Source organism: Rattus rattus, chromosome X (assembly GCF_011064425.1).
Source record: "Rattus rattus isolate New Zealand chromosome X, Rrattus_CSIRO_v1, whole genome shotgun sequence".
NCBI lineage: Eukaryota > Metazoa > Chordata > Mammalia > Rodentia > Muridae > Rattus > Rattus rattus.
In genome coordinates, this window is record NC_046172.1 from 93,393,168 (window position 1) to 93,419,613 (window position 26,446).

The 26,446-nt window shown below is 40.3% G+C and overlaps 1 protein-coding gene across 1 annotated transcript in view; it reads left to right on the top strand.

Annotated features, from left to right (window-relative positions):
• LOC116888590 (cysteine protease ATG4A) overlaps window positions 1-26,256 on the top strand; it is a 40,409-nt gene extending 14,153 nt beyond the window's left edge. Inside the window, exons 2-9 of the mRNA XM_032889889.1 lie at window positions 13,716-13,826; window positions 16,694-16,765; window positions 18,683-18,781; window positions 21,409-21,510; window positions 21,685-21,757; window positions 24,701-24,780; window positions 25,396-25,586; window positions 25,710-26,256. Coding sequence (XP_032745780.1) covers window positions 13,716-13,826; window positions 16,694-16,765; window positions 18,683-18,781; window positions 21,409-21,510; window positions 21,685-21,757; window positions 24,701-24,780; window positions 25,396-25,586; window positions 25,710-25,802 — 821 coding nt within the window. The 3' untranslated portion in view covers window positions 25,803-26,256. The remainder of the gene's footprint in view (window positions 1-13,715; window positions 13,827-16,693; window positions 16,766-18,682; window positions 18,782-21,408; window positions 21,511-21,684; window positions 21,758-24,700; window positions 24,781-25,395; window positions 25,587-25,709) is intronic.
• The last annotated feature ends 190 nt before the right edge of the window (window positions 26,257-26,446 follow it).

Below are 26,446 nucleotides of genomic sequence, written 5' to 3' on the forward strand. Positions count from 1 at the left end.
AGCTATAATAACTATGCAGAGGACCTGGTGCAGGGCCATGTTGGCCCTGTGCTTGCTGCTTCAGTCTCTGGTGGTCCGTATGAGCACTGCTCCGTTGATTCAGAGGGACTTGTTCTCTTAGTGTCCTCAGTCCCCTCAGGCTCTTACATTCTTTACAGCTCCTCTTCTATGGGGTTTCCTGATTCCTGGTGGGAGGGATTTTATAGAGACATCCCACTTAGAACTGACTGTTCCAGTGTGTGTCTGTCTGTCAGTCTGGCTGTCTCTCTGTATTTTTCTCTGTGTCTCTGTCCCTGGGTAATGTCTAGCTGTGGGTCTCTGTGTTTGTTCCCATAGGCTGTGGGAGGAAGCTTCTCTGATGATGGCTGAATAAGACACTGAACTATGAGTACAGCAGAATGTCCTTAGGAGTCATTGTAATATTATTTTTTTTTATTTTTAAATACAAGTAGTTTTACCTTAGGATTCTGAGATCTGGTTTTTGGTCATTTAAGCAGTGTTGGGAATGCATTTTATCTTGGCGAGTGGGCCTAAAGTCAAATCAGACATTGGTTGGTGACTCCTACACCTTCTGTGTCACCCTAGCATATTTTGTAGGCAGAACAAATGTTAGATCAAAGCTTTTGTGGCTGGGTTGTTATTTATGTTTCTCTTTCAATTGCCTTAAGAGTTCTTTCCCCTTCCAAAACATTAGAAGATGAGGTGAAAGTTCTATGTAGTCACCAACTCCACCTCTCTATATTCAATGGGTTATGTGTGTGTATTCTTCAGCAATGGAACTGTCAGTGTGTGGACCACAACCTGTTGTCTTGGCAACAGCCTGGATTGTTTGGGGATTTCCATGGCCAAGGACTCAACTGGATGTAATCCAGTCCTGGTACTGGAAGCTTACTTTGGTAACAAGAGATGAACAGTTGAGACTCCATCTCTACTATTATTTTGGGACTTTATTGGAGTTCCCTTCATATATCTATATTTTAGGAAGGTTCCACTGCACTGGGTTTCCATCCCATGCTTTAAATGTTTCAGTGTGCTTTTAAAAAGCAATCTTACTATGTAGCCAAGGCTTTCCTTGAACATGCTTTGTAAACCAGGATATCCTTGAAATTATGATGTAATCCAGTTTATGCTTGAATTTGTGGTAATCTTGATTCAGTTTCTCAGGTGATGGGATGGTAGGTATGTAACACACTAAGTACACAAATCTTAAATGTATAGATCAGTGAAATTTTCTGTAATTTAGGTAAATACTACCAAAATCAAGATATAGTCATTTCCAGTCCCTTAGGGAGTTCTGTTTTCTCTTCCTAGTGAATATCTTCTCCTGAGGTAACATCTGTTTTGATTTCTATAATATATTCATTTTGCTTGACTTAAGCTTTATTTAAGTAGAATCCCCTCGTGCTTACTCTTTTGTACCTTTTGTTTCTTTTGCTTAACATAATATCTGTCATGTCTTGGGATTTTCATTGCTGTGCAATATTCTTGTGTATGATAGACCACATTTTAAACTGTATTCCTTTGGTGATGGATTTTTAAGGTTATGATATTATAAATTACAGCTGTTGTAAACATTTTAAACTGTATTTTACATTGACAAGGGTGTTGACTTCTTGGAACTAAATCTAAAGGTGGAATTGTTCTGGTATATTTAATTAAAAATTCTTTTAGGAATGTCTGAAGGAATTTTGTCTGGACATCTTATAAGAAGACATACTTTTTGAAGAATCATAGTCGAAGATGAAAATTTGCCATGTTTTCTTTAGGAGTTTGAGATTCTCTTCCTGGCAGATTTTGAGAACCTTTTTCTTTGGCCAGTGACCCGAATCTTTCATGCTTGTGGGTGGATATTTATTTTCCCGGTGTCTGGCACATATTGTGCACATTAGGGATAAGGGGGCATTTACTTCCACGCTCTATCTTTTTGGTATAGGCTCAAATTGTCTTTTCTTGGGCAACATGGTTCAAATAATAATAAAATAACATTTAAACCAAGTTTACTTTATAAAACTTTGCTTTGGGATCAACTTGGAATGCACCTTTAATTTTGAAAGTGAAGGCACACTTGTGATTTTTATGTAATACCCAAACTGGCCTTTGGCGACTTACTTTTATATTATTTCTATGGTAAAGAATTTTTAAACATCATATGTCTGCTGGCAACATTTTCTAATGAAGTGTTATATTGGAAGGGTATGGGGAAAATTCCTGTGGTCTGGGAGAAGGTGGAGGTGGTTGGAAATGAGCATAAAACTGGGAAAGTGCTCAAAATGAGGAAAACAGTTTCTGGAAAACACTCTACTTCTGAGGTGGTCTAACATTTAGCCTGCCACCAGAGGGACCAGAGGGAGACCACCCCTAACCATTTTCATGACACCATCTTTAAAGACAAAACAAAACAAAAAACCCCACGTGTCTTAGCCTCACTCTCTTTGTTTTCTTAACAGCACTTAATCAGAGGTGAATGGTAGAAACAATGACATGGGTTTTTAATGGACGGTGACTTGATATACTACTTCTGTAATTTTTTAAATTTCTGTATGTAGTTACAGAGGTATTCTAAATCCTTCAGAGGCTCCATGAAGCCCGAGTAAAGTCCAAAAATCCTTATTAAAGCTGCCAAGGTCAGCATCTTCTGGTGCTGAGTGTTTCCATAACCTCAACACTTGCTAGTCACTATTAATGTTTCCCTCACCCTCACTCTGTCTCTCACCTTCTCCTGCCTCTCTCCATTTCTTCTTCATTCCCTTTGCCCTCAGAACTGTCAGTGTTTGGTTCAAGTCTCTCTGTGTCTCTGTGTCTCTGTCTCTGTGTCTCTGTGTCTCTGTCTCTGTCTCTGTCTCTGTCTCTCTCTGTCTCTCTCTCTCTGTGAGTGTGTGTGTGTGTGTGTGTGTGTGTGTGTGTGTGTGTGAGTGTGTGTGTTTTGTATGTAAGGTGTCCATGTTTGTGGTGTTGTGTTCAGGTGAGTGAATGCAGGTGGTGGGTGTATACATGAGTATGCACATATATGGAATCCAGAAGTTGGTGTTTGGTGTTTACCCCCAAATCAATCTGCACTTTATTTTTTGAGGTGAGGTCTCCCACTGAACCTGAACTTCACCAGCTGGCTAAGATGGCTTGCCAGTGAGTTCCAGAGATCTAACTGTCTCCACTGCCAAGCACTAGAATTACATGGGCGTGCCACTGCATTCAGATTTTATGTGTGTGTTCCACATCTGAACTCAGGGTCTCATGCTTGTGTAACAAGCACTTTACCAACTGAGAAATCTCCCTCTGGCCCTGGTTCACACTTCTTTATCCTCTAGTATCTTTTCCTTGCCCAATCTGATGAACTCTCTTTTACTGCCATCTTTCTTTTCAAAGATTCCTCTAAGCCCCCAAACTGAAGCTTATATAAACTACATTTATGCATCCTTTGGCCCTAGTATATTTTCTCATCGTACCATATACCAAATTAACTTTTATTTCTCACCAGAAGGTATGCTTTATTTCCAGGGTTTAGCCTAGGTTGATCGCGTCAAACAGCTTAATTTTTTTGACGTAGGGTCTCATGCAGTCAAGGGTGACCTCAAGCTTGATGTATAGGCAAGACTGACCAAATTCCTAATCCTTCTGATCCAATCTCCTAAATGCTGGGATTATAGGCATGTACTACTATATCTGGCCTTTTAGATATTTAATGTGCCTTAGTATTTGGTAAACATTTGATTAACCTTGGGTATGGTTCTTGTAAAGCATTATTATGACTAGAGCTATAGGGGTCAGATGATCACTATATGACCTGAGATTTTACAGAGGTCATTTTAATATAGAGATATATTTGACATATTTAATACACAAGATGTCCATAAATAGTAGTAACTTAAAATACAAAGGGCTCAGTGCTATAAAGGAGATATAAATAAAAGTGAGTTTAGAAGAGAGCTTTACCCTGATTTCTTGTTGAGAAAATTAGTGGGAAAAACCAGAAAGTAGCATGTGAGACAAGAAATTAAGGACAGGTAAGACAGGAATAAGCAAAGATGGGAATCTCTCATGTGTCGTGAAGTTTATCTGTGGCCAAAGAGAGCAGATACTATGAAGTAGTAATGAACAATAGGAAACAAGTGGAATTGTGGGAAGCACCCCTGTTGGAGAAGCATTAAACACTAAGTTGATGAATTCGTGTTGGTTTTCTCTCAGGTGGCATAGCCTTAGTAGACTGGGATTTCTTTTTTAAAGCTTAGTGACATTAGCAGAGATCCTTTAAGATTACCCTGTCACTGAACTATCTTAGGGCATACTTAGGTAATCATTATAGGCAATTTCTATAGAAGAGTATAGAAAACCCCGTGGCCTCTTGCTCCTTGACCTTTTCACATTATTCCTTTTTCATCGAATACTTGCATGAAGAAACAGATCACATGACCAATACAGTTTAAGAAGTGAAAATCAAAATTGACAAAGGCAAGAAACACTACCAAGATAGAAATGCCTTACAAAAATGCAGAAACATATAAAACAATGTTTACTTAGGAACCATTTTCAAAACATTGCCTTTAGCTGTCTGGAAAATTCTAGATACAGTATATTAATTGTACTGCTGGCATTTATTACTTTTGGGGTAGCTTTCATGTCATTTCCAGTTAAATATAACTATATAGGCTTCTAACTCAGTGTGTCTACTGCATTCCTGTTCGTTTTATGGCATCTGGTTTCCAGGCATTTAAAGCCAGGCCTTGAACATTATAGACCTCAATTATTACAACAACATTTTTATTTTTATTCGTCTCTGTGTCTTTAGTCCTTGGATATAGTTTGTACCTATGAGTAGCACAGCACAGGATGAATACTGGTTGAAGAATAAGATTAACTTGGTTTGAGTCCTGTTCACTAGCTGCTTGACCTTTGGCAGTTTTGATCACCTCTCCTATGACTATATCCTTTCATCTCTAAGATGGAAATAGTGGTTCTTGCCCTGTCTTTCTAAAGGGTCCATATCCAGGATTCCATGCAAGTACTCTAAAAGCTATCAATGGCTTTACCCCGACTTGAGCTGCACTAGCTAGCTTTACAGTTCATGATGCAGTCCCATCTTACCTGTCCTATCTTACATTTCAATATTGCCCAGAATCTAGCCCCATCTCCAGTGCGTATATACATGGTGTTCTACTCATCTGGAGGACTTGCTTCCTTCATTTCCGTTAAATTCAATAAAAAATGTAAACACCAGTTCAAAGTTCATCCCACTTGATTTCCTTTTGTTGAAGCTTGACAACGCGTAACGTAGTATTGTCGATTTTTGCCTTGTAAGTTGCCTTTTATCCTTATCTCTCTCACATAGGCTTCATAGTAAATCATTTTATGATACTTAGCCAGTTCTCTTAACACTTACTGAATATTTGTGAGGCTTTTTTGATTCTTCTGTTTCTGTGTGCCAAGTTCAGAACTCAATAATTCTTAGTTCATTTACTTCAAAAGTTACATACAGGCACATCTTTATAGAGACACATGACCTCATCTTTTTCCAGGGTTTCAAGTTTGCTCAAGCAAACTCCTACTATCTGCTCATTTTATCCCACTTCCTACAGAACCTCAGAAGAGCTCTTAGGATAGAACTGCTTATGATAACTTTCTGAGGTGACGGAACTATTTCTTATCTATCTGCCCCACACAGTAGTTATTGTGGTTCTTGAGTGACTGAAATGTATGTTAATGATATGAAGAACTCACTTTTTTGAGATAAATTCTCTTTACATGGCCCCGGTTGTCCCAGGACTAGCTTTGTAGACTAGGCTGGCCTCGAACTCAGAGAGCTTCGTACCTCTGCCTCCTGAGTGCTGAGGGTTAAAGCTGTGTACCACACCACCCAGCTGAAGACCTGAGTTTTCAGTTGATGCTGAAACTTGAAGTCAGAGCCTCATGTCTGCTAGCCATGCCCCTTTGCCTTTCACTTAGCCACTCTCCAAACCTCTTCCATTTTTAAATTGCTTTTAATTTTAAAAGGCATGTGTAGCTAGTGTCTAGTGTATTGGACAAGTGGCGTTCTAACCTTTTTGATAATCACATTATGAAAAATACACTTTATACTACACTCTAAGTTTATGCAAAAATAAGAAAGTTTTATGAAACACCATAATAAGCATACTCTAATACCCTCTGTGTTATTCTATGTATTTTACTTGGTTTTGGTTTTTGTGTTGTGTGTGTGTGTGTGTGTGTGTGTGTGTGTGTGTGTGTGTGTGTGTGTGTGTGTAGGGAGGAATATGTCTCATAGGCTTCCGTGTATATAGAAGTGAGGGGGATATTTGGTGTTTCCCTCCATGGCTGGCTGTCTTATTCTCTTGAGACAGGCTCTTTCATTTTTCTTTTGACTAGGCTGACTGGCCAATGAACTCCTGGGATCTTTCTATCTTTCCCACACTGCACCCCCACATCCGCCATAGCCCAGTGCTAAGATTACAGACAATCAAGACCATGCCTGACATTTTTTATTGTTATGAGGACTGGAGACTCAAACTTCATTGCTTTTACCCACTGAATCATCTTCCCAGCTCTCAATTTTATTTATTTGTTTTTAAAGTAGAAAGCTTTTATAAAAAGGAGATGTATTCAATGTTGTCATACTGTGAAGAGGGGAAAAGCCATTCGACAAACCCACAAGTCTGTTTCTGGGGACCTGAAGTGAGATCAAAGTTTAAATTGATGGTGCATCTAAGTAGTCCTGGTCAGGGTGTGGCCATGCCCACCCAACAGTACTAACTACAACACACTATGTAGACATCTTAGTCCTTGGTAAATTATGGCCTGAAGTTTTAAAAATATATCTATATCATAAAATAGAAGAATCTGAGGTTCAAAGAAGTATGGTTCAGTCCTTCAAGGTCACAGGTTAAGTTCCAACAGAAACTCCTTCTCCGTACCATGCTAGGTATGGGAAATAACAGAGAATCAGATATAAAAATCAGAAAACCAATTAACATGCTATTTATTTTGACTAGATAGTGTCAATTCCATAGTTTCTGCATGAGTCATGAGCTAAGTATTGGAGTGTTGTTACTGCCTTAGATATTGCTTGAGTTTTACTGTCCAGTGTCACTGGACACAGCATGAAAGTGGAATATTTTTAACCCACTCAATGTTTTAGGAGTAGCACCAGTGTGAAACTATCCTCTGTGACTCCCTCCAGTTCCTCAGTGACAGGTGACTAGGGAGATTAAGAGTGAGGAAAATGTTATAAGTCCTCAGTTTTAGAAGAGGAGCCCCAAGTCTTATATTATTATACCCCCACCAAACATGTTTCTGCATCCATGTATTCAAAGTGCTGCCCTCTTATCAACTAAGATAGATGGTGGCATGGGCAGAGAAACACTTGTTTAAAATCTTCTAAGTCTCGATTGTCAGAAAAGTCAGGCCCTGGAAAAGAGATGAGCGAAGAGGGGACATGGCCTATGCAGAGCTCAGCAGAGGCTGGCAGAGACCAGGGCAACCAATCAACCCAGGCAGGAGGAGACGGAGGCACATTCTAGGATGTGCCAGCCCTTTGGTGTTCTGGATTTTTCTCCTGACTTTAGGCTGACATCTACTGTGCTTCTTTTCAAATTCCTTTGTAGGTGGGCTTCTCCTTCTCCCTTTGAACCTGGCACCCATCCGTGTGAATCCAAGCTGTTGTGGACATGCCAAGCCTGTTACCCACCAGCCCACTCCTTTATTTGTCAACGTCTCATCATTCCCACTTGAAAACTCCAAGTTATTTTTTAGTCTCTCCATTTTGCCTACCCCACCCTACACTCTGTTGCTTGCCAAGTCCGTTCAGTGTTTCCTCAACCAGGAAGCTCCTCCCTTCCACATTACAAGCTTCTATCTTATTGCCATTGTTCAGAGTGTGCTATATGAGAAACAGATGGGCATTTTTATATCTTTCTACAAAAGCAGAATTTCTTGGACAACAGCAAATTCACAAGTTACACTGGTAGCCTGCTGGCTACAGTGTGTCAAGTGGCCCTGGTTTTATTACAATCTGAATTACGAATGTTAAATCTCAGATCACAGACGGCACATCAAGCAGTAATTCTGTCTTTATGTGGGAAGGTTATAGAATAGCTACAGAAGGGTTGAAAAGGCTGGAGACAGGTAGAGAAGCAGGGCATATGCAAAGACCATTCATCCTCTCTGTGATAAGGTAAGGTACCCAGATGGGAGAGCTTTCAGAGCTGAACTTTAGGGGTACAGGGTTGAGCTGCAGTATTTGTAAGCCAGACTGAGTTGAACTATAGAGGCAAGGTTCAGGAGCAAGTCTAGACAGACTAACAGATGTATGGACAACAATTTGAATAGCTGTAGGGAACAAGCTGATCTGAAACCCTGGGGACAGTCACGAGTTGCTGTTAGTCCCTGGATAAACATACTGAGTGGTCAGATAGCAGGTCTCTGGGGGTTATCGTCATCAAGTATTAGGTGTCCTTCAGGGTCCAGGTGCAAGTGGTGTACATGTCCTGGTGAGTTTGCTAAGTTCTTGGGCCTGTTTCTTTATCCTGATATGCTTTTAATATGCCAGCGGATTCATATTGTCCCAGCGTATCAGTTTATAAGTGTTAATGCTTGTACTTTCTGGAAAAAAATTAGTCTGTGCTTCCTGGGTGGTGCTGGCCCTTCCCTGGGTGGTGTACACTATGGAATCTGGAGTAATCTTGACTGCATCTGTGCTCAAACTCAAAGCACATGCTGCTTGTAAAATGGAGTCAATCAGGACAAGGCAGCCTGAAAATCACTGTTGTGTACAATATGAAGTAACTTAGAGCAGGGCACAGCATCATCTCAGCAGCCATGAAGGCTTAGCTCTCGTATCACCTTTCTTAAATTTGAAAAGGTACATTCATCCCTACTTGGGCCTGTGCTCTTTCTTTTTCCCACTCTCCTCCATATGTTCTACATTCTGCTATTAACTGATTCCTGAACCATCTTTCCTTAGAGATTCAAAAGCTCTGAAGGACCAAAACTGTACTTTACTAATTTTCCCCTATGCACACAGTAGGTACCCTGTAAAGTTTATGGAATGAACTATGAATGGCTATTCAGGTGTTTGCATGAGTTTTCTCCTGTGGATGTTTTGATTTTGAAGATGTGACTTACCAATGCTATGTTAAATCTGCATGTACTGCGGTGGAGGCTGACTTGGTACCAGCAGTCCTTGCTTGAAGTTAGAAAGGAACCCACGGGGAGCTAACCTCTTTTACAAATTCCTCCTGACCCTTTTAACTCTGTGACCTTTTAACTCTATTTTAAAGAGCTTGTGGTATTTCTTTCTTTAGCACAAGGTTCATAGTATCTTGAAGTCTTGTTTTGTAAATGTTTTTGTTTTCATTTACTTGCAATTTGCTAAGATAACCCTGAGAAAATAGAGTGAATCCTTGGGAAAAGTATGACATCAGCAAAAATGGCAGAACAAGGGCCTCTGAATATTCACTCGTTAATGGCAATGAAAAAAAACAAAAACAAAAACAAAAACAACTGGCAGTGTGTGTCAGACTCAGTTTCTTCAGAACTCCGTAAATGAGAAGGCTTGCATCAATACAGGGGCCTTGTATCCAAGCAAACAAGCAACATGTTGGGAAGAAGGGCCTTTTCTGTGTTTTTAACTTGTTCCCTCCCACCTTTGCACTTGTACTTTGTAGCTATAATAATATCTTGAAAACAACATTTCCAGTCACAGAAAATCCAGATGCTTAGCAGCCACTCTGACCCCTTTATAATTTCAGTTGCAGGGACCTATCTCCAGGTCGTCTGTCTAGTTGTTCCTTGGAAGACCTCACTTATAAGTCTTATGTATGTGATGTTGACTGTGGGTTGCAGAAAGCCTTTTACCCAGGGTGTTGATTTTTAAACCATTGGACACAACTTCTCAGTTGCCTGAAGCAGCAGCTAACCTTTTCAGCTAACCAACCGGAAAGCATCCAAGGAAAACCAGAGGGATGACACACCTTGAGGATTTCTAGAAGCTTGAGATAGTCCTGAGGATGTGGAAAACACACGTATACACAAGGCTGTTACATTTCCAAGGCTGTGTGCATGTTCAGGGCACATGATTCTCATTCTTGAGCTTTACCAAGCAGAAAATGGAAGATGTCTCCTGGCTGGATTGGAGGCAAAGACGTGCCCCAACATGTATACAGAGCCCCTCAGTTTAGGATGGGAGGCATTTTGGTTCTAGAAGTTAAAGGATATCCTGGTTTAATCATTAAACTAACTCAGTAGAGACGTCAGTACAATAATTATTCTAACGTAATATGTAACAAGGTTGGGTTTATTTTTCCTTAGGCTGAGTAGCAGTTAATTTTGGACAACCAAACTGCAGGTTCATATCTCTGCCTTTGAATAGCCTGAAAGAACAGGACTTTATAAGCTTCTTATTTGATTTGTTAAATTTGAAAGGTTAGCCAAATGTAGTTTGTGGGGTGAGAAGAACTAAAGGGGTTTCTGTTAGTCTAAAGTAATTGTGTCAGAAACGAGATTTTTTTTTTTTTTTTTGGTCACCACCTTAACCACTTCTCAGGTGGCCTTGTCTTTTGTCTCAGTTCTTCTGGTGTTGGACCTATTCTCTTCCCCGGTGCATTTAAGACATGGTGACACTGCCGCTCTCATCTTCGGAGTGTTCTATATGCGCAGCCTTGTTTCAGGACTTCCTGAGGACAGACACACTGCATTCTGGGAGTCTTCTAAGAGGAGAAAGGATACAAATAGAAGCTATAATGATCTTGTGCGCCTACCACAGCTTGCGAATGGCTAAAGAGCCAGAGGCAAATTCCTTGGCTACCATTTTATTCAGAGCCATCCTAAATGAAGCAGGGCAGTTGTCACTGACTTTAAAGGGCTGTACCAAATTGACCAGATAACTGGGCAATGAGTCATGGTGGCAGGGTTGGCAATAGAGGAATCATTTCCTTCAGCCTGTACTAAAACATATCCAAGGTTTGTATGCATATGTTCTGTACATTTATCCCGTGTCATCTGTCCTCGGCCTTACTAGGGTGCCTCTGAGGCTATCACTTTCCATGATCCTCTCAAGCTACTTAAACATTATCTTTTCTTACTGTGGAAGAGCACTGAGTGTACATTTCCACTTGGTTTCTCCTGCCTGGGATGGGTCAAGGGTGGGGTGGAGAGGTACACTGTGTGATTTGCCCTGCCTCTGTCACCCACCACCTCCTGGGAAGAGCTTGACCTGAATGGTCATTTTTAGCCTGGTATTTCCTGTGTGTGGGCCAGGGCTGGAGGCCAGAGGCAGAGAGGTTAAGGGCACAGGTTCTCTGGCAGAATGCTCTCTGGGGAATGAGATAGTCATCTCATGTCTAACTTCTTTAAGTTTGAAACACTACAGACACTTTAATTTTAGTAATGAAAACAAACCAAAGGAGAAAAGCTACTTAAAGTTGCGAAAGACAGGAATTCTGTGATACGTTTCAAGAAAATTCACCAACTTAGCTGTGTTTCTAAAAGTAATTTCATGGATTATGACTTCAACCTCCAACAAAATCTTTTGAGCAGAGACACCTGTTTTCATGTTTGGCAAGGGCTCCTCTATACTTAGTAACGTTTATTTCTATGAAGACAACGTGGTTCTAATTTAGAAAACAAATCCCAAACAATCTGGCCTTTCAAGTGACTTAAACATATCCACAGTTTAGCTCACATGAAAATACACCCATGGGATGGGTAGGGATTGCTTTAGGAGAACCCTTGCAGCTCCTGGCAGCTGAACAAAAGGGCCCCTATTCTCTCTCAGCTTCTTTTTGGAAAGGGGCTAGGGAGCTTTCAAAACTAAGAGATGAGATATGTCGGGTGCCTTTGCCTTCAACTTACAATGTATTTTCTCAGGCAAATGCATGCATTTGTGAAGTATAACTATCAATTTTGTTTCTCTGGTTACAGATTATAACAGATTTTGACACGCTAGCTTAGAAACTGCTTTACTACCTATGTTACTGCTATTATCTCAGAAGAACGTTATTTAGAAATAATTTGGAGGCAGGGCTCCTACATGGGTCTGTCTTTAATCTTTTAGCAGAGCAGTTCCTCCCTCCCACAAAAGTGAACATGAGTTTGAACACTTCTCAGATCACAGGGTTGTATGTTCTAAAAGTATAACCTGACAACTAATGGGGTTTCGTTTTATTTCACTTGACTTGAGAGATAACTATAGCTGAATGTAAGAGGAAAACTAGCTTTTGGTTCTCACATTCACCACGCTCAGCACCCCTGAAAACATATGCGTCTGAAGGGGGTGGCTTCTCAATGAACCAGTTCTTTAGCAAACACCAACAGTGTCTTTTATGATTTAATTTAATTTTACAGTGTCTGTCCACCTGGGGTCAGGGTCAGATCTTAGAGTAAACTTTCAGTCTTGAAAGATTTGCCCACACTTAAGATAGCAGCTGTAAGTCCTAGCCTGTGGTTTCCTCTTTTGACTAACTGGATATAAAGTGTAGTTCCTATGACCACCGCTGTCCCCCATTTCTCCCCACCTGTGGGTTAATCATTGGCAAGGCTTGCTCACAGAGCTCTGGGAAGTACTTACTGACATTGACTCATTTATTGTTAAAAAACATTGCAAAGGATACAGATAAATAGCCAAACAGCAGATGTGTTTGGGAGGTAGGGGAGGAGAAGCTTCTGTTCCCTCTGTAGGTACAACCTGTGGCATTTGGGAGTGTTTTATAGAAGCTTCATGCTGTAGGCATGAGCTGTTTTTTTATTCTATTTCTAACCTCTTTCCTTCCTGCAGAATAGGGGTTGGAATGACCTTTCCACACTTTTACTTGTTGCCCAGTTTTACAGGTGACTAGCCACATCTGAGTGCTCACCAGGAGTAGCCTGATTAGAACAGAAGATACTCTTATCGCCCAGGAAATTCCAAGGGATTTTGAGCTTCAAGTCTGGAACTAGGGTCAAAGACCAAAAAATAGAACAACAACAACAGCAACAAAAAAAGATATGTCTGACATCCTAGTGCTCAGGAAATTGCAGGCATTTTCAGAGCTGTGTGCCAGGAAATGAGGACAGAGAGCAAATATATAGTTCTTAATTATATCTCAACATCACAATAGTCATTCGTGAATCTCAGGAACAAGTTCTATTTATGATCAGCCTCAAGAGCCTTCTTTGTATAAGCCATTAAGTAAGTAAGATGGAAAATGAAAACACTGTAGAAATACCTAGGCTTCTGGCTACATCATCCTTACAATTATACATTCTCCAGCCTTGACATGGCTTCCTCCAAAGCATTGGCTGTTAGAAACCTCAGCATATAAACCTTGAAATATTTCCATGTAAACAGACAAGAGCCAAGTATACCAGTATTACCAGCTTATCTTGGTCTACTTTTGGGGGGAGAAGCTACCTAAGGAACTGTTTTTGAAGAAGGTCCGTGAAAGGAGAGTTTTAAAGTAAATCCAGGTATGCAGATTTTCAGATATCATTTTAAATGGGACCATGAGAAATTGTCAAAGGAAGTATGAAGAGCTTGGAACGTGACTCAGTCTATAAAGTGCTGGCTGTGTACCCACTTATTTAAATTTTTAAATATCTGTGGTTAAATATTCAAATATTCAAATATATTCAAACATTCACTTAGAGTCAACCTGATGTCATTTTTATTTTCAGGGCAAAGGCAGAAGTCAGCAAATCACAGGAGTAAGTCCAATCTCTGAATATGTTTACATGTCTTCATTTTCCTCTAGTTATGTCCAAGTATGAAAACCAGATTATTATTTTCACTGAATACCTAGAAGAATTCCCAGATACAGATGAGCTGGTATGGATCCTGGGGAAGCCACATCTCCTTAAGACAGGTAAGTCTGGTGTCACTGGTCTGGGAGGACCTAGCTAACATGGATGCCTGGGGCTAAGAGTTTCTCATTATCCTTCTTGGGTTGATAAGGGCTGATGCTACTGTGAGACAGATTACTGAGCAGCAAATGAAAACTTGCTTGTTTTACAGTTCCTTCCAAGACCCTGAGAAACCTTAGCAGGGCATTTATATGATAGGATTTTTTTTTTTGTACATTTTGCAAAAGCAGAATCTTTATTCATTTCTGTAAAAAGCCTGTCCCCATTCAGGAGACATAGGATTCAAAACCATGCAATCATTCATAGTATCACTAACCAGTATCCAGTCATTAGGATACACAGTTCTTATTCTTATCATGTCCTTGTGCTTCTTCCACATAAGCCACAGATGTCAGAAACAATATCAGAAACAAGAAATCTGTTTTCAGATCTTCTAATAATTGCAATATCCTAGTTCATTCTGGTTTTGTATAGAACTTCTATTTGCAGTTTTCCCACTTACAACAGCACTCTTAAACAGTAGAAGAGACATGGTGCTCTGAAACCACAAAGGACTCTGTCAAAAGCCTGTACTAGGATGTATTACTTCCCAAGAAGAGATCTTCAGAAATCCTTAGCATAGTGTAAGGGAAGGAAGGAAGCAGATCAAAGGGCGGGGGCAAGGCCCCAGCATTTTATTGGAGAATTGTGAGTGGTGAGGAGATCTTGTTTGTTTAACTCTAACTTGGGAAAGGGACTTTTTCTTTCTAAACCTTCCCGTCCTTCTCTAGGACTTAAAGTGAAGGGGTCAGAATCTTTCCTAGTGCTACTTTCCAAACAACAGGGAAATCAAGGTTGCCACATATGCCCTGATTCAGATACTTATTCAGATACTAATTTGCAGATGTCTTGCCTCCCCTCATTTTTGGAGAAAGGGTTGTACTCTATACCTCCAGCTTACCTGGAGTTCTAACTCACTGTGTAGACTAGATTGGCCTCAAAGTCATAGTAGTCCTCCTGCTTCAACCTCCAAAGTGTTCAGGCATTCAACACTATGCTCAGTCTTTTAAACTAATTTTTTTTGCATTCATTCCTAGCATAGAGCTAAGTTAGAAAGTATAGTGTACGTAGAGGCAAAAGTGACCTGTGTAAACATTTAAAGGGACAGGCATATAATGCTGGCAACATTTGGCACAGACTTACTGTATGCTAGATATCAACTAAGTGCTTTATAAATGTATATGTATGTATATATTAACTTGATATGAATTATCTTGTTTAATACTATAGCTCCTCAATAAAGTAGGTATTGCTACTCCTCATTTTACAGACAAGAGAACAGAACCTCAGAAAACGAGTAATAAGTTTATGTACACAGTAAGTAGCACAGTCTGAGTTCAATCCCAAGTTAAGTCCCACCCCACTATAGGCTGGTCTTGCTTTTGTAATTCTCTAGTCTTGGGTTCTTGAGTACTATGATTATAAGAATGTGCCACCACATTCTTGCATCAGGGCTGAGGCTCAATTTGTAGAGCACCTAGCATGCACCAGGTGTCTCCAGTACCCCATAAACTGGGACTGGTGGTCATGCCTGTTATCTCAGAACTAGAAGGTAGAGGCAGAAGAATCAGAAATTCAAGGTCATCCTCCGAAATTTTGAGGCCAGCCTAGGATGCATGACACCTTTCTGCCAGACAAGAGAAGAGAACCCTTATTCGTTTTTTTAAAGGTTATTTATTTGGTTTATGTATTTGCATGTTTTGCCCGCATTCAGGTCTGTGCACCAGGTGGCCAGAAGGTGGCATTAGATGCCCTGGAATTGGAGCTACAGGTGTTTGTAAGCTACCATATGGGTGCTGGAAATCGAATCCACATTCTCTGGGAGAACAGACAGACAGTTCTCATAACCATTGAGCTATTTTTCCAGGCCCAAGAGCTCTTACTCTTAAACATTATACATCTTCCTAAATGGGAGTTAGGTGCTGGGACAGCAAAATGAAAGAAAACACATACAGCTCTATTTTTCCATTTGCTCAAAGAGATGGAATTAGAAACTATTTGTAAAATTTGGATTTCACTTTCACTTTCAAAAACACAATAACTATAGATTCCATCCTGAATATGCATATGGTATTGAGAAGAGGGAAAGAGATGACTAGAGAAGACAGAACAAGATCCAAGTATGGGAGGAAATAAAGAAGCCACAATTGTAGTGATTGAGGGGACTTTGCATCATAGAATGCAAGAACTATGCTTTGAAAAGATATGCAAGATATTTGTGGTATTATACATCTACTTACATGAAATGCATACATAGGACACTCGGTACTATGAATAAAGTTCTTACACAGTTAGCAGGGACATTTATTTCCCTCTTTTGTAACTATGGATAAAGTTTTAATACAGTTAGCAGGGGCATTTCAATTTTAGTTAAATGCATGTATTCGCACTTTTGCTCCTGCACATGAACTTCCTCTAAACATATAAACCCCCAGTTTTAGATAATAGGTAGTGGGTATTGACACTATTATCATTAAGGTTGGAGATGCTTGCCTTAGTGGGTTGTCTAAGATAGTTGTTTTTCCTATTTCTTGTCACTTGGGCATGATTTTAGTGGTAATACCTGTCAGGATCCTGAAAACAATTGAGATCTAGGAGACAGAAAATATTATCATTAGAAGAACCTGAAGAGTAGCTCTGGTCAAAATGAAGGCAAAGGGAAGGACTGATATTACGAGACTCAAATGAGATTAGGTTTCTGTAGTCCTGTAACAATCAATTAGATTGACTGTTTGAAAATAAGGTTGCTGCAGGCATAGAAGTCAAATGTAGGAATTTTTTTTAAAGATGGGATATGGCGATTTAATTTTAACTTTACATTTAATTACAGAAAAATCTAAGCTGTTGTCTGATATAAGTGCTCGTCTATGGTTTACATACAGAAGGAAATTTTCACCGATTGGTAGGTATATCATTTGTTGTGCTGTGCTTTTTTTCCTTGTAGACAGCTTGCCTGAGGTTATCAATGACATCACAGAAACCTCAGAATTAACAGCTCACTGTGGCAAAGAATTTGATTTAGGGGAGCAGGTAAGTTTAACATTTCATCCAAAAGTGTCATTGTGGAAGTAGCCTGTCACCTGTGACTCCATGCTGTTGTCATGTCGACCCACCGTTGAGTGTTCATGCAGCAGACGGTATTACATTTTTAAAGAAAAAAATCAAATAAGCTTTAATTGGGTAAATCTAGGTATTAAATTACCTTTTATTGCTATATGGCACCGTATGACATATTAAAGAGGCTTGAGCCTTGCAGGAAAGACAATAATTCCTTCTGTTTTCTTTTTCCTTATGAGATAAGAGCATTTTGACATTTGGACATAAATTAAGAAAGATTTCCTTAGAATTTATTCTAATCTGTTCCTAGCTGCCACCTAGGGAAAAGGAAAGGATAATTCAATAAGTTAAATGAATTTGCTCTATCTGAGAGATTTGTAAAATGTTTGCGAGTAGTGCAGCCACTCCCTAATGTCATGGAAAGAAGGAAGGTGTCTACAAGTGGTAGAAGTTACACTCCTAAAAGGAAACTTGTTTGATCCATTTTGATACAGGGTTAGACCTTGTAATTGGAGTGAAATGTACCTTCCCGTGATGGGCCATACCTGAAGTCCACGCAAACATTTTCTTTGCTCTTGAAGCAGTAGGAACATAAAAGAACAGTCTTTAGTACCCTTCATTTCTAAACTGTTAATGTTCCCTGGAGGAAGAAAGCTTTGTAGAGCTGAGCAATTTATCTGAGTCAACTCTCACACGTTTTGGTAATAGCTGATCTGGCTGTATGTGGACCTCACCCTACCTTTTCTGTACTAATCTGACCTTTAATCCCTGCATTAGCCAAGAGTCTGAATGCTCTACTTCCAGCTCACAAATCTATTCCCTTAGTCTTGATATGGCATTGCTCCTTCAGTCCCTATAACAAAGGGACCAGAATGAGCGAGATTAACTTGGCCCATTTTTTTTTTAAACAGGAATGATGACGTCTTTGAAATTGGATTTCTGAGATCATACCACTAGAATACTTTTCTACCTCTGAGTTGGAAAAGAAAACCACTACCTGATTGTGTTGGTCCTTTTGAATAGGACCCTAATAGAGCTCATTCTGGCCACATGTGTGACTTTATAGCCAATCTTCAGATGGAACCTATTTTCATTATTAGCTGAATTTCTATATTTAAAGATATAGTATATTTCTAATTTTTCAGTAGCATTTTACATAAGACCAAACTCATAATACCAAGTATCCTGTGTGGGTTCCAGAACTGCTATATATTTTCTCATTTAATTCTTCTAATGCCCACTGACAGTAAGGAGAGTATGCGTTTAGATTGTATAACTACCTATTAGCCTTCTGCCTAATCAGAGTTCTATCATCTGTTTGTTGTTGCTTTAAAGTTCATTAAGTACATTTATGGGAGTCAGGAGCCTTTCATGTGTCTTTGATCATTTTCATGTCCACACTTGGTGGCAGCATTTGTGCTTTAGCCAAGGTACTTTGCTTGTTGATAGTCCTCTATAGTTATAGATAGTCACGTACCAAAATAGAATGCATGCTCACAGTCTCCAAGCAAAAAACCTAAGGGGCAAGTTCAGTTCATTTGTTTGCTTTGTCTTTGGCTTTAGAACCTGTTTCCATTGATTCGGTACTACCTTCACACATTCCATTCCTATGTCCAAGCCCTATAGGAGCGCTAAATACATTTATTGTCTCTCTTTCAGAGTTCATGTCTATGTATGTGTGTTCATAGTTTCAAATATGCCGATGACTGAGAAGAGATTAATGTAAGGATCATACTTTCATACCCATTCATTTTTCCGACAGGGGGAACAGGCCCTTCGTCTGATGCTGGCTGGGGATGTATGCTGCGCTGTGGGCAGATGATGCTGGCTCAAGCCCTCATCTGTAGACACTTGGGAAGGGGTGAGTTCCATTTACATTACAGATGGTTTCAGAGACTTATGCCATATTGCTTATTGTTATTAGTTTAAGAACATTCAGTAAGAAAACTGCAGATCCTGAATTGCTTTATAACAGCTCAAGTAACCAGCTGACAAGCCAACCAAGCCCATCAGGAGAGGGAAATGGCTGAAATTTCCTCATGTAAGAGTTCTTTTCCTGGGACAGAATTAACCTGGGGAGAGGTGTCATGAATTTGCATTTTTGTTATTCTTTTGATGGGTCTTTAAAAATGTCAGATGAAAAAAAGCTGTGGCCTTAACTTGGGCATGGTAGTACATAGCTTTAATCCCAGTACTCAGGAGGCAGAGGTAGATAAATCTCTTGAGTTTGAGGCCAGTCTATTCAACTATAGAATTACATGTCAGCTAGGACTTCGTAGAGAAACCCTGTCCCAAAACACAAAACAAAACCTTGTAGCTATGGTGGCTTATACCCATAATCCCATCATTTAGAAGGCTAAGACAAGAAAACTGCTGTGAGTTTGAGGCTAACCTGGCCTGCATACTAAGTTTCCAACCAGGCTGCACTACAGAGAAAGACCTGTTTCAATAAACAAAACGAAATAGAACAAACAAAATAAAATGAAAAGATAACGATGACAACAACAAACACAAGCAGGAAGAAGGGTGTGGTGGGCAGGACAGGATGTGAGTGACCTAAAGGAAGTGTTTAATAAGGAACCTCTTGCTATTTTGGTTTGAGTTGACAACGTCTATTTGACATTGAAAAAAATTCCTTAAATTAGTTTCCTTAGGAGGTAGTTTCATTAGTTAAGAACCTTCTGGTAATTCTTGTTTTGGAGTTCTCTGGGACATATGCATGCTTCTTCATGGACCCCTGTGGGATGACCCCGTTCAGACATTCAAGTATAAGTCCATTTTCTTACGCTATTAAGCAGCTGACCTTGCTGGCTGTTGTTAATCTCACTGTGCAGACTCACAGGTCCTGTGCTAGATTTCGGAGAGGATCTGGAATGGCCTGGGGAGTTTTAGAGCTTATTGCCTTCCTGCCAGGATTTGGGGTATTCTGTGCTCATTTTCCCTGTATTCTGCCATCGTTTCTAGGTCACAGATGAGAAAACTGGGGTTCATGGCAGTGAAGTGATTTTTCCAGGGTGAAGCAGTATAGATGTAAGAATATAATGCTGATACTCTGACTCTGTGTCCAGCAAGTATCATACATACTTCTTTTTTTAATAGTATAGAATAGAATTTATTCAGGGTACAGAGAGAGGAGGAAGGGGAGAGGGAGGGGCAGGGGACAGGGGGGGGAGGGGAGGGAGGGGAGGCAGGTCCTTGAGCACGTGGAGAGAGAGGGGTTAGGGAATGGGAGAAAAGGGCCGAAGGAGGAACAGGGTAAAGAGCAAAAGAAACCATACATACTTTTAATGTAGATTTAGTGTTGTTTTAAGGGATAAATCTATATCTTATTAGCATATGTTAATTGCACAAAGTAGTAAGTTTTATTGTGAAATTTCCATACATTGTTTGTATTTCAATTATATGTGTAGCCCATGTAGGCCTAGAACTGATCCGGTAACCCAAATTGGCACCAAGTTAATTCATGATCCTCCTGCTTCTATCCGCATCCCAGAGCATTGAGATTATAGGTCTGTGCCACCATGCCAAGCTCTTTTGCATGTATGAAAGTGTAGAAATCCCTTTCCACCTTATTTTTGAGTGAAGGTATCTCACTGACCCTGGAACTTCCTGATTTTGCTAGACTGGCTGGCCACCAAGCCTCAGGGAACCTTCTGTCTTTGTGTGTCTAGCACTGTATTATGGGTGCACATTACAACCACACTGGGTATTTTCCATTGGTGCTGGGTTTCCAAACTATGGTCCTCATGTTAGCAAACACTTTACCAACTGAATTATCTCCCTTCTGTTTTGTTTTGTGGAAAGAAAGGTCTGGCTGTATATAGCCTAGGCTAATCTTGAATTCAAAATATAGTCTAAACTGGCCTTGCTCTTGAAATGTTCCTGCATCAGCCTCCTCACTGCTGGAATTATAGTATTTTTCTTTCTTTACTTGGTATACAATTTTAAAAATATACTTTCTTAGCAATGAATTGTGTATATTATTTCCACACAAACTCTTGTATGTTGGAATAGCACTTCCCCTCGTGACACCCATTGGCAATGTTCAGAATGTAAGGACAAAAGCCATTACTGTTTGTGCAGAGATGGGACACTGGCATCTGAGTTATAAGCCTGTTGGTATAGCTGCCAGGAGATACCTGTGTGATCCTGTTGTTGTGTAGTGCTTATCCAGCTCCCCTCATCGGGGCAAGTCAATTCTCTGCTCAGCTTCATCTAAAGGTTTTAACTTTTGCACACACCCCAGACAAGTGATCTACTATGTAGCCACATCCCCTAGCCCTGGCTTTTACTTCCTACTCAGCGAATCCTTAGAAGTTGACAACTTGCGGTATCTGTTATCTAAATGAAGGGTACTTAGGAACACACCCACCTTACCATTCCTGCCTTCTGGATGTAGCTCTCTTGTTTTACTTCTAACTTATTGCCTGGTAATAAGCAGTTGTGGTTGATTTTAATCCTTTTTTTATCCCCCCTCCCCCACAAAAGATTGGAACTGGGAGAGACAAAAAGAACAACCCAAAGAATACCAAAGGATACTGCAGTGTTTCCTAGATAGAAAAGACTGTTGCTATTCAATCCATCAGATGGGTAAGATCATCAATTTCTAGTTTCAAAGTAATGCCTCTGAAATTTTTCTTCCCCGTACTTATCTATGGCTGCACTAAGTTGTCCATCTACTTTTTCCCTCAGGGGAAAAAAATCAGGAGTCTGTGGCTCATGAAAGATATTTTGCTAACATGTTAATTTTTCCACATAAAACAGCACAAATGGGTGTAGGAGAAGGGAAATCAATTGGCGAATGGTTTGGACCAAATACAGTTGCACAGGTGATAAAGTAAGTAAACGTCTGGCGTCTGCTTGTTCTTCTTACTCCTTATGCTTCCAACCCAGCTGGCTAAACCTCCCATCAGCTTACGTATGCTTGCCCTCCTCCCCTTCCTGCTAAGCCATCAAACATCTCCACCATTTGTTCACGTACTTCTTCAATGTGGATAATCATAAACCTCTGTCATGATATAACAGCGCAGCCATCACTGGTGTTTATATATGTGGCTATACCCCAGGACTCTGTTTCTGTGTCTCATCCTACAGATGGATCATGGGCCAGGGAACCATTGGCCTGAGGGTCTTTTGAATTTAAATGGTTCACACTAAGTGGCAGAGGTTTAACTGACTTAAGCAAGAAAAAGACCCTGATCCTGTATAATATTAAAGACCTGATTAATGGGCCAGCAAGGTGGCTCAGTGGGCAGAGGTGCTTGCTGCCAATCCTGATGACCTGAGGTTCATCCATGGTGGAAGGAGAGAACCAACCCATACAAGTTGTCCTCTAACCTTCACACATGAAGCATAACACTACTGCCCCTTAACTGAAATATGCTTTTTAAAACTTCACTAATTCATTTAGCATTTATTGGATTGCCTTTACTATGTTAAGTACTGGGTATACAGAAATGACAGAGACACAGTCATCACCTCAAGGAATTTGCAGTCTATTGGACATAAAAAATCCCCAAAGGAGTCTTGGAATCAGTTTGTTATGTTAATGGGTTTAAAGATGGTACTGTCATTTTTTTTTTTTTAACATTCTACAATTTGTCTTCTAGCGCAAGAGATGAGCTAGAAAGGTCAGGTTTTAACTGGGGTGAATATTGTTAGTCCCTGTATCTGCAAGCCATCTATCTCTTGTAGTTTTCTCCTTCCTAACAATCTGCCAGTGAAGGAAAACTCTCTGACGGCAGAAACTGTATTTGCCTTGTCCCACAGTTGTCTGTAAAACTTCCTACTATGTGTAAGCACTCAGTAAGTGCTCAATGACTAAATGGAATTGGCAGCCAGAACCTGGGGCTAGGTGTAGGGATCAGAGGACGGAGACTATTAGGACTCCTTTGCTAGCATATTTCAATTTCTGGGTATTATGACTCCATATAAAGTAGGAAAGGGGTTTTGTCTCAATGGTTAACCAGCCTTCAGTAAATAACATGTTTGGAGATGTGCACATGAGGTGAGTAGCTTGGATTTCCTGGACCCAGGGAAAATTTTCATCATGGCTTTATTCCCTGCTACCAGTACAACTTCACTGGGACTGCTTTCTTGCCTTAGTCAGAGAACCTTCTGAGCATCATTACCCCCGCTTACGGGAACTGGCCCTATTCCAGAAGTGCAGTACGGAAACTGCGTGCTAGAATGTATAAAACATTAGAGTGACTAAGCCAAGCCCCCCAAATATGGTTTCAAATAGAATTTCTTTCTTTCTTCTGCATTTTGAGGTTTCTAACAATAAACAGATGGAAGCTCCTTCCTTTTTGTTTATTTAAATAAGCATATTGTGTTAGATACCATTATGACATTTGTAATCAAAGTGTTCTTATGAGTTTCCTTCCCTCTGTCTCCCCACCCCTGGTTATTCCTGTTTCCTCCTGGGCTTGAAGATCCTTTTCCTCTTGTATGTACTGTGTGTCCTTTTGCCCATCCCCATCCATCTTCATCTTCATAAGAATTCGAGTGCGTTTGGGTTTGTTATGATTGCCTTAGATAATAAGAGCACATACATTTTTAGCACAGTAAAAGACGGATGACTTATATCCTGGTAGGCCCATCATAATGTGAAAATATTGTAAGTCACTGTGTCTTTACAGTATCTATACTACTGGACATTGCAGCTCGACCAACAAGCAGTTTCCCCTGGTGACCAGCTAGCTGATTGGAACTGAAGCTTTGTGTAACTCCTCAGCATCACCAGAGTCCCTTAGTGTGTCACTAGTCCTGGGAATGATTCCAAGTCAAAATTCAAAATCTCGTTTCTACCGAGTACATACCACTTTTGCACCATCCTAAAGTAATATAAAAATAAAAATAAAAATAAAAAATAATGGTAGTAATAATAGTAAGTAAAACTAGTGGCCATAAACTATGTCACTATTATTCTGAAAAAGTTAATGAATTAAAATTGGTAAATAAAAAGTGTAACAGGGCTGAGGAGATGGCTCAGTGGGTAAGGTTCTTGCAGTATAAGCATAAGGACTTAAGGTTGCATCGCCAGAAACCATATGAGTAATAAAGGGGCAATGAGCAGATAACCTATAACCCCATTACTGGGAGACAGATCCTGGAGTATCTCAGGGGCTCAATGACTAGCTAAAACGGGAAGCTCCTTGCTCATATATATGTATATGTACATGCATATGTACATGTATGTATATGGTGCTAGAGATTGGATGGATGGACCCAGGACCTCATACATAGTAGTCAAGTACTCTGCCACTGAACAACAAAAGCATATATATATATATATATATATATATATATATATATATATATATATATACTGAGACACGACAGACATGAGCTTGCTAGTAAGCACTCACCATGAGCTAAATCCCCAACTAATATATATTTTAATGACATTCTTTTTTCTTTTTTTTAAAGGAAAAACAATAATTTAGAATGTTTTTTATTTAAGGAAACAGAATGTGTTGGGATTTTCAGGACAGATACATTGATGACAGTTTTTTTCTTCCAGTAGGAATACTGCCATTTGATGAGGTAGATTTTTCCATTTTATAAAGCAAGATATTCTTTTCAATGTTCAGATACAGTGGCTCTGTGGTGTTCTTCAAAGCCCTGGGCATGAAATGTCCTAGAAATGAAATGTCCACGTGTCTTTGTGGCTTGGCTCAGTGTGACGTGACCTTAGTAATCTGGGAATACATTGTATAACTTCCAACTGATGTTCTCATCTTTTCCAATTGTGATTTCTTTATATGTTGCTTCACAGAAAACTTGCTTTATTTGATGAATGGAATTCCTTGGCTGTTTATGTTTCAATGGATAACACAGTGGTCATTGAAGATATCAGTGAGTCTCTGGGCTGTTAACCTTCTCATGGGTGGGTGTAGTCCCTTTTGTAATTCAGAAGTCTGGAATTCAATAGATACTGTGACCCACTCCACAAGGACAGGGAGTTTAGGCAAGTAGAGCGGCCATGTTCCTTTCCTTTCCAGTCTTCTGAAAGGAAAAACTTGATATATACCATATATATATACCAAGATATACCATACTTTTTGCTGCAGGAGCTCCAGTGTGTGTCATCTATTGAATCACAAGTAGATGGACCATAGAGGCTGGCCATTGCCCGCCCCTCCTTTCTTTGCCATTCAAGTTCGATAAACCCAAATATATAGTCCCTGACTCCAAGTTTCTGAAAGAATAATGTAGAGTTGAGATTCTTGGAGTGAGTTCAGAATACCTGTTGGACACTAAGCAAATGCTCAGTGTCCGATATGAAGATGAAGGATCTGCATGAATAGCCTGGAGTTCCTGTGAGGACTGGGACTGGCTGGTTCCCAGTGGCAAAGGGGAGGTCTTCCAGGCAGGGGGAGCAGCATACAAGGTCCCTGTGGTTTACCTTTGGAAAAGGTCCTAGTGCTAGATAGTCCCGACTCATTCAGATCTCTTGCCTTCCGTTTCTAGAGAAAATGTGCTGTGTTCTTCCTGTGGGTGCTGCTGACACAGCTGGTGAGAGCCCTCCTGATTCTCTGACTGCTTCCAGTCAGAGTAAGGGCACCTCTGCCCCGTGCCTAGCCTGGAAACCCCTGCTGCTCATTGTGCCCCTTCGCCTGGGCATAAACCAAATCAACCCTGTGTATATTGAAGCATTCAAAGTAAGTCTCCTTTTTTTCTTGAACCCATTGCTGCCTGCCCATCACACTGCACATGTCAGCACAGAGATCCGTGAGCAGCAGTCCACAAGTGAGTTGAGAATCTTGCATTATCTTTCCCTTTAGGAGTGTTTTAAGATGCCACAGTCTTTAGGGGCTTTAGGAGGAAAGCCAAATAACGCCTATTATTTCATAGGATGCTTAGGTAAGAAAGAATGAATTGCAAGTAAGTTGTTATGGGCCACGGAAGGGTGTGGGGCAACAGTGTTCCTGGGATATAGGTTCTGGTGAGTGGGCATTGCTTTACCTTAGGGATACTGTGGCCTCTGGCAGCTCCTTGTGTCTCCAACCTGATCTATACAGAGTGATTCTTTTTTCTTGTGCTTGCTGGGCAACAGTTCACCATTAATGCATCTATTTCTGCCTCTTGGTGGGATGGTTTTGCTCTTTTCTGCTGGCTGGACACAGGGTCACGGTATTACTCCAGAATGGTTCTCTCTTGTAGGTGGGTCCCAGGACAGTGGGGTTTCAATATTTTGACTTTGCTGATTTCCTTTTTCTTGAAGTTCAGGCAACATACTTGGAGTATGCACTGGTTTCCCAGGTCACCAAGAATAGACTGGCTGTCTCATTATTTAGAGTCATGAGTGAATAGGAATCAAAAGGTGGAAAGACAGAGTTGTGCCTTACGCAATATTGCGATTAAGGCTTTAAAATACAAACCTCTATAATTGGGTGTGGTAGAAGACTCCTTTAATCACAACACAAGGGAAGCAGAGGCAGAGGCAGAGGAAGAGGCAGAGGCAGAGGCAGAGGCAGAGGCAGAGGCAGAGGAAGAGGCAGAGGCAGAGGCAGAGAGGCAG